Source organism: Jaculus jaculus, chromosome 12 (genome assembly GCF_020740685.1).
Source record: "Jaculus jaculus isolate mJacJac1 chromosome 12, mJacJac1.mat.Y.cur, whole genome shotgun sequence".
Taxonomy (NCBI): Eukaryota; Metazoa; Chordata; class Mammalia; order Rodentia; family Dipodidae; genus Jaculus; species Jaculus jaculus.
Genome location: NC_059113.1, coordinates 29,137,440 through 29,150,910, shown reverse-complemented (window position 1 = coordinate 29,150,910; position 13,471 = coordinate 29,137,440). Strand labels below are relative to the sequence as shown.

Sequence of the window (13,471 nt, the reverse complement as noted above, 5' to 3'; positions counted from 1 at the left end):
CACATGTCCAAGCAGAGAGAGAGAAGTACAAGCCTAAAGGTCAAAAGCCACACAGCACACTTCAGGAACTCCAGCTAGGCACACCTTGCATATCTTTAGATTGAAATCAGAAACCCACCACCACACCTTAAGATCACCCAGTGACATTGCTTCCAGCCAGGTAGCCAGCAGATACAAACTACAAACAATAAAGAACTGAATATATTGGGGGCCATCTATTCTATTCAAACCACCACAGATGGTGAAGTTGAACTTGAAACTTTTCTCACTGGTAACAGGCATGTCTCAAATTTTAATATTTTTTGTAAATTTTTAAATTTAATTTATTTATGAGAGAGAGAGAGAGAATTGGTGCACCAGGGCCTCTAGCCACTGCAATTGGACTCCAGATGTATGCACTACCTTGCGTGCATGTGTGACCATGTGTGCGTTGTAACCTTGTGCATCTGGCTTACATGGGTTCTGGGGAGCCGAACCTGGGTCCTTAAGCTTTGTAGGAAAGTGCCTTAATGGCTAAGCCATCCCTTCAGCCCTTGTTTTGTAAATTTAACAGCAAGATTGTTCCATGCTTTTTGCTTAAAAAAAAAATCCAAAACCACAGAAGTGCACGCCATCTGAAAATCTCCCCAAACTTGGCAGTTCGGTGGCAAGATTGTCATGCTGTCGTTCCCTGTGCTGCAAAACTCAGTCTCCCTGTTTCCTGCAGCTGCTGATAGCTCCATTCTTGGGGTGTAGACTAGGAGGGAGCTGAGAAATGTCAGCAGGCCTGTCATTTAGCAGACGCTCGGTTTTGAAGCCCAGGGAAGTGACAGATAGAAGGATAGATTAGAGGCCTTCCTCCTCCCCAGGCTTCGCCCTCTAATCCCACTGCCCTTCTTCAAGAGGTCTGGTCCACTTTGTTTTTCTTAAAGGAGTACTAAGATCTCGGACGTCGCATATTTCTAGTGCATGGGAGATATTCTTAGCTACTAAGCTCAATTTTAGAGCCCATTCCCTCATTAACTTGGACTCAGACTTCCTCCCCCTCCACTCCCAAGGGCTCTTGTAGCCTCGACAGTGGATTTGCTGCTGAGCCATGGGGTTTTGGAGGGCGAGGGCCGCTGTTAGTTTCAAGCTGTCAGAGAGCACAGCAAAGGTGAGGTGAGGTCTGGTGGCCTCCAGGCACAGCTCAGAAACTGCTTTAAGGTAATGAAATGGATTACAGTGTTTCTTCCTCATGAGTATCTAGTAAACTGTGAATCTTAAGAGCTACCTGGGTAGCGAGCTAAATTTAGATTGCAATAAAGCAAAGCAAAGAAAATGCTTAGAGCTGGTTTGTTCATTTCCATCTGGCCACCTTTCTGACTCGGTGTCAGCCTCCTGGGTCCTTCTGGGCTGTAATTGCCCCTGTCCCTAGAGGAAGCCAGCTTTGCAAAGGAGGAAAGGACAGTTGCTCAGCTCTGTCTGCCTCCTGAGTCATTAGATTCCAAGATGGGATCTTTTTATTATTATTTTTATTTTTTTTAAAGCAGGCCTTTCCTACCAAGTGGTCCCTGCAGAGCTGTAAATCCTATAGAGTAGAATCAGCACCCAGGAGGCAGAGGTAGAAGGATCGCCGTGAGTTCAAGGCCACCCTGAGACTCCATAGTGAATTCCAGGTCAGCCTGAGTTAGAGTGAAACCTTACCTAGCAAAAAAAAAAAAAAAAAAAAGATACACTGGAGCAGTGAGAGAGAATAGCATCAGCACACGGATCCAAGCTGCTCGTCAAGAGTCCTGCAGAAACCCTAGGGGGCCATCCAGCGCCCCCCTCCCTCCCATGACCGGAACCCCTCTTAGCCCTTGCCATCACTCCTCCCTTCCTCCTGTCTTCTTCTGTGGAAACGTCACGTATGACACCGTTATCCCTAAACATTCCAGTGTGCACCACTGAAGAGTAAGGGCGCCTCCCACCTGACGCTCACGTGCCCAAATGGATGGATGCACACCATCACCCCATCCAGACTGCATCCAACTTCTACTGGCTGTCCCAGCAACTTCTTTCTGTTCCTCTGCCTCCTCCTTTCTAGAAGCCTCGTCCTCTCCGCTCTCCCTTTCCTCCTCCTCCCTGTGTCCTATATCCCACCTTCTCTCTTTCTGGTCCGAGGATGTCCCAGGCACATGCTTGCTCTTAGGTGTCACGTGGCCAGGGGCTTCCAGTCTGCAACCATTTCTCAGGTCCTGCCTGTCTCTCGCGTGTTTTTTTTTTTTTTTTTTTTTTTTTGCTATATTTCATCCCGTGGTTTGAGCCTCAGCATTGTCTGTCTGATGTTTCCTGTGGCCACACGGAGATGTCAAGTCTGTGAGCGCGGTCCTGTGGAAATACTGCCCGCCTGGTGTGGTTGACTGGGGTCACGGATGGAGCAGGCATCACCATCTCTCTGTGGAAAAGTCATCAGGGTGTCTCTTGTAGCTGCCCTGTGCTTGGGTGGGGGAGAGGTCAATAACATGACATCAGCATCTGCTCTTCCTCAAGCCAAGCCACCAGCGTGGGCCTCCACCGAGGACCACCCATAACAGCTGCCACCCTGGTGGCTCTGCACAGCGGTTTCCCGCCGGGTCTGTGTGTTCGCTGCAGTGCTGCCGAACTTAGGCTCTCCAGTTTCCCCCACCGAGCTGTTCTCTTCACTTGCATCTGTTTGAACCTCCCTGCTCTTCCGTGGGTTTTAACCTGATGCTGACATGGTTTCATGTCGAATGGGAGCTCAGTGGAGCCCCCTCAACAGCTTGCCTCGGGCCAGTCCTGGCTCCACGCACACCTGACTCTGTTGGTTGTATGGTCGTTTCTTGAAGGGACCCTTGTTCCTGCCTTGGAGAATGGAAGTCCGACACCAGCTCCCCCTTGATGCCCATTGCTCCTGGTTCTTGACTGAGAATCCAGAATGTATAGGAAGGTGGGCTATGGAATACGGATACCTAGGCACATAAATTTTGGGTAGACATCATGCCCTTGTCATGGGCATCATAGTTGTGTGGTTCTTTCTGTCTTGTTTTGGTTGTAGCTTCACATTACACTACAAGGAATCAAACTTAGGGCCTCATGCACACTAGGCAAGCGCTCTACCACTAAGCTACAGCCCCAGACGTAGACTTGTTGGTTCTTTACTGACCACGCTAGTCAAGGGAAGTGCAGTATCATGATAGAATTATCCAGAACTTACTTTTCTCATCTCCCAGCGATTCTAGGCTCCTCGATCTGCCTGGCTGTTCTGCCACTGCTCTGTTGTGGGCTGTTCTTCCCAGGAATCCAGAGCTTTTCCTGCCCAACAGAACTTTCACTGGCCAGCATCCCCTTGTTTCTGCATGGCTAGAAGCAGGCAGCTGATCTGATAAGTGGAGTCACTTCCCGATAGTAGGTGTGAGTGAATGAAGCCATGCTTCCTGGAGACACCCTTGTGGCTTGCAAGTCCCTGCTTATCTCACAGGAAAAGGAGAGACTGGAGCTTTTGGGGTTGTAGGGTGGCAGAGCCAGGAGGTCTGCTCTGTGGACACAGATGAAATGGGCAGCCATGAGAAGAGGAAGTGTGAGGGTTGCGTGCCCTGGAATCACTGGCACCTGCTTTTGAGGTGTTCCTGTCATCTTCCATGAGGTATGGGGCCTCTGAGCACCAGACCCGTCCTATTTGAACACTTTCTCCTGCTCTTGACAGGATAAGAGCTAAGTGTCTCATGGCATGCCTATGTATTTGTACATTTGGAAATCAATTAGTGTAATTGGGATAATCCGAGGAGCTAAACAGAGAAACACTTTACTGAGAACAAATGTCTAGAATCGTGTGTTTTGCCAATGGAATCTCTCACAGTTGGTGCAAGAGAATACTCCAAGTTAAATCATTCAGGGCTGAATGTGACTTTTTTTTTTTTTTTTGTCTTCATCATCTAAAGAAATGTTTAAAAGAAGAGCAGCCTGGCTAAGATCTCCCTCTCCTGTCAGACACATTGCTTCTCAGAATTCTCTAAATTGGCATTTTACCTGAAAAAGAGCGAAGGCACAAGAAGAACTCTAGGTGTGAGTGTGGGTGGGAAGACCCCCCACCTTGTCAGTAGAAGCTGACCTAGCAGGGTGTGACGGCACATGCCCTTAATCCCAGCACTCCAGAGGCGGAGAGGTAGGAGGATTGTGGAGAGTTCAAGGCCACCCTGGGACTACAAAGTGAATTCCAGGTCAGCCTGGGTTAGAGAAAGACCCCATCTTGGAAAAAAGAAGACAAACAACAAAAAAGCTGACCTTGGGCTGGAGAGATGGCTTAGCGGTTAAGCGCTTGCCTGTGAAGCCTAAAGACCCCGGTTCGAGGCTCGGTTCTCCAGGTCCCACATTAGCCAGATGCACAAGGGGTCGCACGCGTCTGGAGTTCGTTTGCAGAGGCTGGAAGCCCTGGCGTGCCCATTCTCTCTCTCCCTCTATCTGTCTTTCTCTCTATGTCCGTCGCTCTCAAATAAATAAATAAATAAATAAAAAAAAAAAAAAGCTGACCTTGGTGAAACATTTCCCTAGGCCATTGTGGCAGTTTGATTCAGGTGTCCTCCATAAACTTGGGTGTTCCGGATGGTAGACTCCTCAGCTGATGGCAATTAGAAATTAATGCCTCCTGGAGGCGGTGTATTATTGGGGGCAGGCTTATGGGTGATATAGCCAGTTTCCCCATGCCAGTGTTTGGCACACTCTGCTGTTGCTGTTGTCTAGCTTATGTTGGCCAGAGGTTGATGTCCACCCTCTGCTCATGCCATCGTTTTTTCCTGCCATCGTGGAGCTTCCCCTCAAGCCTGTAAGCCAAAATAAACCTCTTTTTTCCCAGAAGCTGCTCTGGTTAGGTGATTTCTACCACCAATGCGAACCAGACTTCCATTGTGTTTTGAGCAGGGAAACCCCTTCAGTTTAGGCTCTTTTTTTTTTTAAAAGTAGGGTCTCTCTCTAGTCCAGGCTGACCTGGAATTCATTATGTAGTCTCAGGGTGGTCTTGAACTCATGGCGATCCCCCTACCTCTGCCTCCCAAGTGCTGGGATTAATGCTGTGCACCACCACGCCTGGCTTAGGCTCTCTTCTTCCAAATGAATTTGTACTTTTCACAAGAGAGAGGGGGTCTTGCCCTCAGGGCATCTTTATTCTTGTTTCAGTGCAGTGCATGGGGTTTCTCTTCAATGCTGCTGATGTTTTTCACAATTTATAGCTGCCTTCTCAACATCAGCCTGAGTGCTATCCTGTCTGGAGAGTTCTTCAACTGAGCAAGTTAGTCCATTACTTTTTAGTGTAGCTTCACTCAGACTTCTGTGTCAGCACATAACATGAGCTGCCTCTAGCCCAGTTCCAGAAAGAGTCTTTGTGCCCCTCCGAAAACTTATGAGCCAAACTGCCACTCTCTGCATTTCTTCTGGCATTCTGGTCTTCTAAGCTCCCACCAGAATGGTCCATTAAGCTTGCCTTACAGCATGCTACAGGCTTTTGAGCCCAAAGTTTCAAACTCTTCTACATTCCTCCCACAAGGCAGCTCCAAAGACATATGAGTCATTTATCTGGTCATGTTTATCAAAGCAATGGCCCCATTTCCAAGCCAACTTTTTGTATTAGTTACTTTTCTCCTTGCTGTGGGAAGGAAAGTAGGAAAGAAGGGAGAGAGGGAGGGAGGGAGAAAGGAGAGGGAAGTTGTGAATCATCTTGGCTTGCAGTTGGGGTGCAGTGCCTCATGGGGAGAGGGAAGTTGTGAATCATCTTGGCTTGCAGTTGGGGTGCAGTGCCTCATGGGGAGAGGGAAGTTGTGAATCATCTTGGCTTGCAGTTGGGGTGCAGTGCCTCATGGGGAGGGAGGAGAGGCGTGCGGCAGGAGCCTGCGGCAGCTGGTCATGTCGCATCTGCAGTTAGGAAGCAGAGAATGAGGAACGCTCGCGCTCAGCTAGCGTTTCTACCCCAAAGTTTCAACCTCTCCCACATTCTTCTCACACCTGTTGTCACCAGGAAACCCACATCACTGCCCAGAGAGGCATGGTTGGGTCTACCTGACGCACAGACACCTGAGATGGCTGGAAGCTAGGAGGTTAGGCACACAGAAACCCCTCTTCGACAGGCAGTAGACTGGATCTAGCTGCAGAGAGAATGGAAACGAAAGACCAACTTGAAGATCAGCCAAAAGGAATTGGAACAGAAGAGCGGAAAGAGTGAGGGAACTGGAGCAGAGTGGAGCAGCTAAGCGCATGGGCAGTTCTCAAGCAGCCTGGCATGCAGCGACCTGGAGCGAGGGGTCAGTGGGAAGAAGATAGTGAACTGGGGTCTTGCAGGGACCGTGTGGCTGGAAAATGGCCACGAGTAGCTACGGCTTCTTCCCCAGCCTCTTATTTAGCCGAAACATTTCATCTTATATCTCTCCACTTCATTTTTTTTTTAAATTTTTATTTATTTATTTATTTGAGAGCGACAGACACAGAGAGAAAGATAGATAGAGGGAGAGAGAGAATGGGCGTGCCAGGGCTTCCAGCCTCTGCAAACGAACTCCAGATGCGTGCGACCCCTTGTGCATCTGGCTAACGTGGGACCTGGGGAACCGAGCCTCGAACCGTGGTCCTTAGGCTTCACAGGCAAGCGCTTAACCGCTAAGCCATCTCTCCAGCCCTCTCCACTTCATTTTTACTTCTCCTCCACAACCTGTTATTTGAAGGAAGAAATATGTGATTAATCCCACTCATAATCCTATCAACAACCCTTCTGCCATTTGGCTTTAAGAGAAGTGCTGTGAAGGTTGGATGCATAGCTGAAAAATCCTGAGGCAAGAACTGGCAGTCTGTCTTTCACTTTTGGCAGCTAGCTTACACTTGATTTAACTAAAACAAAGAATATGGTTCCTGGTTTTGAAGGGGTTGTGAATGGCAGTTCATCCCTGTCCATAGTTATAGCTAAGAACACATAGTTCGCATCACTTGCATTAGAGCAATTTAAAGATCTGCTTAAAGCAAATGCAAGTGGGGCTGAGAAGATTGCTTAATGGTTAAAGGCACTTGCTTGCAAAGTCTGCCAACCCGGGGTTCAATTCCCCAGCACCCACTTAAAAGAGGCAAAGTGGAACAGGCATCTGTGATCTCAATGTGCCTATGACAGTGAGAAGCTGAGCCCGGAGAATCTGAAGCTGGCATACTCAGAAGCCATCTCCTGTGTGGCTTGTCCTGCAGTTTTGTATGTTATTTTGAGAGAGAGAGAGAATGGGCGCAACAGGGCCTTCAACTGCTGTGAATGGACTCCAGACATGTGCGCCCCCTTGTGCTCATGTGCAACATTGCGCGCTTGCGTCACTGCATCTGGCTTACGTGGGACCTGGAGATTCAAACATGAGTCCCTAGGTTTCACAAGCAAGCACTGAACCGCTAAGCCATCTCTCAAGCCCTTGTCGTGCATTAATAAGAAGGAAGATCCTTCACGGATTGGGGCCGGAAAGTGGTTCTCCAGCGTCCTGCAGCTGCAACTACTGGGCAAGGCACAGGAGCAGCTGACTGGACAACCACCTGCTGAGGACAGGGGCCAGAGGGAACTTGCCACTAGGACTTGGGGTCATTTGGGCACCTATTGTGCTCAGCTTTCTCATGAAAGGCAGAGGAGGACAACCAGTGAGGAGACTGGAAGCATGGCTTCTAACCTGTTAATGTGTGAGTTTAGAATTTCAAGTCACACATGTTTTCTCACCTTGCCACTCTCAATGAACCTGTCGCCCTGGTGTATACACTGGACGGTCTCTTATACACTGTCAATGGACATGTCGCCCTGGTGTATACACTGGCTTGTCTTTTATACACTGTCAATGAACCTGTCACCCTGGTGAATACGCTGGCTGGTCTCTTATACACTGTCAATGAACCTGTCACCCTGGTGTATACGCTGGCTGGTGTCTTATACACTGTCAATGAACCTGTCACCCTGGTGTATACGCTGGCTGGTGTCTTATACACTGTCAATGAACCTGTCACCCTGGTGTATACGCTGGCTGGTGTCTTATACACTGTCAATGAACCTGTCACCCTGGTGAATACTCCGGCTGGTCTCTTTTTTTTTTTTTTTAATTTTTTTTTAAATTATTTATTTATTTATTTGAGAGCGACAGACTCAGAGAGAAAGACAGAGAGAGAGAGAGAGAATGGGCGCGCCAGGGCTTCCAACCTCTGCAAACGAACTCCAGACGCGTGCGCCCCCTTGTGCATCTGGCTAACGTGGGACCTGGGGAACCGAGCCTCGAACCGGGGTCCTTAGGCTTCACAGGCAAGCGCTTAACCGCTAAGCCATCTCTCCAGCCCTCTGGCTGGTGTCTTATACACTGTCAATGAACCTGTCACCCTGGTGTATACACTGGCTGGTGTCTTATACACTGTCAATGAACCTGTCACCCTGGTGTATACGCTGGCTGGTGTCTTATACACTGTCAATGAACCTGTCACCCTGGTGTATACGCTGGCTGGTGTCTTATACACTGTCAATGAACCTGTCACCCTGGTGTATACGCTGGCTGGTGTCTTATACACTGTCAATGAACCTGTCGCCTTGGTGTATACACTGGCTGGTCTCTTATACACTGTCAATGAACCTGTCACCCTGGTATATATACTGGCTGGTCTCTCTTTTTGTGGTGGTGTACACCTTTAATCCCAGAACCTGGGAGGCACAGGTAGCAGGATCAGTGTAAGTTTGAGGACAGCCTGGAACTATAGTGAATTCAAGGTCAGCTTGCCTTATTACTTGTATGGATAATGTACTTTTTTTAGTCCTCTTTCTTTTTTAAAAAAAAATTTATGTTAACAACTTTTATGATTATAAAAAAAATCCCATGGTAATATCCTCCCTCCCCCCACTTTCCCCTTTGAAACTCCATTATACTCATCTCAATCAGTCTCTCTTTTATTTTAATGTCATAATCTTTTCCTACAATTATGATGGTTTTGTGGTAGTGTCAGGCACTGTGAGGTCATGGATCTCCAGTCCATTTTGTGTCTGGAGGGAGCACATTGTAAGGAGTCCTATCCTTCCTTTGTCTCTTTCATTCTTTCCGCCACCTCTTCCGCAATGGACCCTGAGTCTTGGGAGGTATGATAGAGATATTGCAGTACTCTGTACTCCTGACACTTCTTTCCAGCACCATGATGCCTTCTGAGTCATTCCAAGGTCACTACCATCTGAAAAAAGAAGATTCTCTACCAAAAGTGAGAGTGGCATTAATATAAGGGCATGAACATTAGAAGTACTTACTGGGCAGTTTGATAAACATAGTATATATATTTAGCCAACAGCAGCAGATGTTACACCCCTATGGCTCATGACTACCCCTGTTTTAAGTTTTCAGCATTTCAGTATTACCTTCCATGGAGTGGGCCTCCAGTCCAATTAGAGGGCAGTTGGTTTCCACCATGACAGATGTGCCACTATTGCACCGGTTGGCTCATTTGGCCTGGCTGGCCAAATATAAGGCTTCCAGTGTCCACTGTTGAGTATCTTCACTGGTGTTTTCTCTTTCTCCCATTGAACTGCATGTAGAATGGCTTCTTCCAGCTTCCTGTCAGCCTGGCTAGTCTTTTATACACTGTCAATGAACCTGTCACCCTGGTGTATACACTGGCTGGTCTCTTATACACTGTCAATGAATCTGTCACCCTGGTGTATAAGCTAGCTGGTGTCTTACACAGAGCAGCACCTTTTCATGTGTGCTACAGTCTCATGCATGACAGTTGGGACACTTTTGGCATGTATTTTATGTTTATTCACCCTCTTAGACCCATACTACGTTATTCAAGAAAAAGCATTTGGGGCTGGAGAGATGGCTTAGCAGTTAAGGCATTTGCCTGCAAAGCCAAAGGATCCTGGTTTGGTTCTCCAGGACCCACATAAGCCAGATGCACAAGGGCATGCATGTGTCTGGAGTTTATTTGCAGTGGCTGGAGGCCCTGGCACACTCATTCTCTCTCTCTACCTCTTTCTCTCACTCAAATAAATAAATAAATAAAATCCATTTTTTTTTTAAACAGAAAGAGTATTTTTCTCAGTCATCCACACTGCCCGGCCCTGTAGATTCATGGCAAGGTTTTGTGTATTTGAATTAAGTAGACCTGAGCATTTGGTGGCACAATGGTGACAGCCGAGGCTGAGACAGGCACACACCACACCCTGTTGTCTGTGTGCTTTTGCGTGCATTAGCTCCAAGGTCCCTTGCACACTGGCAGCAGCTGTGCCTAACAGGGTTTGTTTCTATTCTGTGACTCAGATGAGGACATTGATTGTAATCACCCTAGTAATAGATGTGAAACTAACTTACAGCGACTGTGTTAAATGCAAACAAGTTAACAATGAAGTGAGAAAGATAAAGTCATAAAGAGATCATTGAGCCAGGACCTGGGACAGAGGGCAAGTCACACTGTGAAATGCGGACCCAACCAGATGGGCCCTTCTGTGAGAAGACCCTCACCTCTGCTAGGAATGCCTCCTTGAGAAGGCTTGTGACCCAGAGATGAGGAAAAAAAGAGATTCTTGTGGACCAAGATGGATAGCAGAGCCCTTGAGACCAGTCATAGAAGCCACACTCAGGTCCTTAAGGATGATTATTGTGACTGATGAATAAAGCAAGTGTGCTTGCATTCGTCTGACATAGAAGTGTGTCAGCTCCCCAGGGAGACACCCAGACTTATTTCCCTAGGGAATCCTGGTTGGCTTTGCATGTGGCCATGCCCCACAAGGGCTGTGTGACGTCAGGTAATCATTTGACTACTCTGGGCCTTGGTCTCCTCAGCTGTAAGGGAAAGGTAGAATCAGTCTCTGATCCCTATTTGACTCAGCCTTTCTTTGGTTAGACAGAGTTTGTAGTAAGCATCCTTCTAAACCGAGTCTTCACACTGGCTCTGAGGAGGGATAGATCATCCCAGAGCATAAACAGTAAACCACCTTAGATGTTTACTCTCAGCCACACCAGCTCCATAGCTCTGAGGCTGTTAGAGCCAGTACAGGGCTACCACTCAGGTGGCAGTGTTGCCTGGCAGCAGATGAATGAGCCTACAGCCAGCACCGCATGCACATTGGCTGTGGCCCCTGCCAGGGCCATCTCCTGTGGAAAATGGTTAGCAGCAGCAACAGCAGCTCTACCCTTGAGCTCTGTCACCAGGTCCCAGAAGCCCCAGCTGCCAGGTCTCAACATGGCCCAGAGCCTCACAGAGTGGGGTTCACTTAGATGCCAGGTCCCAGCGTCTCCAGCACCTCATAGAGTGGGGTTCACATAGATGCCAGGTCCCAGCATCTCCAGAGCCTCACAGAGTGGGGTTCACTTAGATGCCAGGTCCCAGCGTCTCCAGCACCTCACAGAGTGGGGTTCACATAGATGCCAGGTCCCAGCATCTCCAGAGCCTCACAGAGTGGGGCTCACATAGATCTTGGAGAGGAGAAGTGCTGGCCGGCCATGAAGGAGGAGACAGGAACAAGCCCAAATTGCAAAGGATCAATATTGGCCACTAACTGAAACCACTTTCTGTCCAGAGCCAAGATCTGCTTTTCCATTGGATCTGAAATTTCCTCATAACATCAGAATTATTTGTGGCTCCTAGTAGCACTTTATTTTTATTTATTATTATTTCATTGGTTTTTTTTTTTTTTTTTTGAGGTAGGGTCTTGCTGTAGCCCAGGCTGTACTGGAATTCACTATGTAGTCTCAGGGTGGCCTCGAACTCCTGGTGCTCCTCCTACCTCTGCCTCCCAAGTGCTGGGATGAAAGGTATGCGCCACCAAGCCCAGCAAGTAGCACTTTTTGATGTCAGCTTTTGTCAGAAACCTTCAAGACCCTTAAGTGCCCTGCACTGCCAGAAGACAGAATGCAGGGTGCAGGGACTGAGGGGAGCACCCTAGTTAGTCTGGTCAGACCAAGTAGAACTTCTGTGAGAGTTCTGCTTCCTCTGGCTGATGGTGGGCATGGAAAATGTTTTGTTTTCATCCTCTGCAATGTAACTAGCAGGCGGGCTTCTTTGCTGGCATTTGAAATAGCAGGCTGGCAAAAGGGCTGTTTTAACACTGGCTCCTCTGTTGAAATCGTGTAGCTGAGATTGGATACTTAGTTCTCATACAGCCTGTTCTTCAGTTTATGACTTTGCTAAGGGTATGCCCATTTCTGCAGATGTTAGCATGCACTGGTAATGACCTCTGCCTTCCCTAGTCACTGCTTAATAAAAGGAAAAGGTTTATTTTGGTTCACGGTTTAAGTCCAGGGTCATGGAGATGAGGGCATGTAGTGGGGTATGGTACGTCGTGGGGTAAGTATGTGACAAACAAAAAGGCTGCTCTTCTCTGATAGCTAGGAAAAAGAAACCTGTATTACGCACACACACACACACACACACACACACACACACACAGTACCCTACCTCTTAAAGATTCCACCATCTCCCAATAATACCAAAGGCTAATGACCAAGCCTTATATTACCTAGGCCCTTAGACACACCCAAACCTCAGTAATGCCTAAAGCCTGACTGAGATCTGAATTTCAGAGTCCCTTGATGGGTTCTGGGAGTGCATACTTGTACTTGATTTATGTCCCAGGGCATGGAAGTCTTGTTGTATCTGCTCTTCTGGTCCCCTGTGCTCCTACACAAAGGCAACTTAACCTGAACTTTCTCTGGCCATTCAGTGTACCTTCAGTTCCTCGTGAAACTCCTCCACACACCTTGCCCCAGCCACTTGGGATGACAGAACACACACATCCCTAATAACCATACCCTCTCTGGCTTTTCAGAACGGGCTGAATGGTTTGCATCTGGCTTCTAAAGAAGGTCATGTGAAGATGGTCGTTGAACTCCTGCACAAAGAGATCATTCTGGAAACAACCACCAAGGTGAGTGCCAAAGGGAGCAGGGGCGCTTGGCAATGAAAGGTCAAGTCCATGTGTCCCTCTCAGATGTTCCCAAACTCTACCGTAGAAGCCAATCCCCCATGAGAGGAACCCAGGCAGGTTCCTTCGCTCTTCCCATCACATCCTGGGTCCCTGAACTACCTCAAAACCCAGAACCCTGTTTCCAGAAAGATTCTGTGAGCCTTTACTTCATGCTCACCACCAGGTCCTAAAACTATGACCTTCCTTGGTGGCTTCAGACTTCCTCATATGGGAACCTGGAGTCCTGGATGCTGCAGGGTCCCAGCTGAGATACTGCTATTCTGTGACCTTAGGCAAGTTACTGGGAAGCCTCAGTTTTCTCATTGGTATAGTAGTCACAGGATCTGTGTGAAAATTAAGTGAGTTGCTGTACATGAATCATCCTGTGGGCATGAAGTATATGTGGTGAATATGAAGATTGTGGTGTGCATGAAGCATTTGGTGTGCATGAAGTATCTGCTGAACCTGGAGCATCTGGTGTCCGTGAAGTATCTGCTGTACCTGGAGCATCTGGCATGAGTGAAGTATCTGCTGAACCTGAAGCATCTGGTGTGCATGAAGTATCTGCTATACCTGGAGCATCTG

The 13,471-nt window shown here is 48.0% G+C and overlaps 1 protein-coding gene across 10 annotated transcripts in view; it reads left to right on the top strand.

Annotated features, from left to right (window-relative positions):
• Ank1 (ankyrin 1) overlaps positions 1-13,471 on the top strand; it is a 241,506-nt gene that overhangs the window by 154,305 nt on the left and 73,730 nt on the right. For all 10 annotated transcript variants that reach the window (XM_045131509.1, XM_045131511.1, XM_045131506.1 and 7 more), the window contains exon 3: positions 12,749-12,847. In XM_045131509.1, the coding sequence (XP_044987444.1) occupies positions 12,749-12,847 (99 nt within the window). The remainder of the gene's footprint in view (positions 1-12,748; positions 12,848-13,471) is intronic.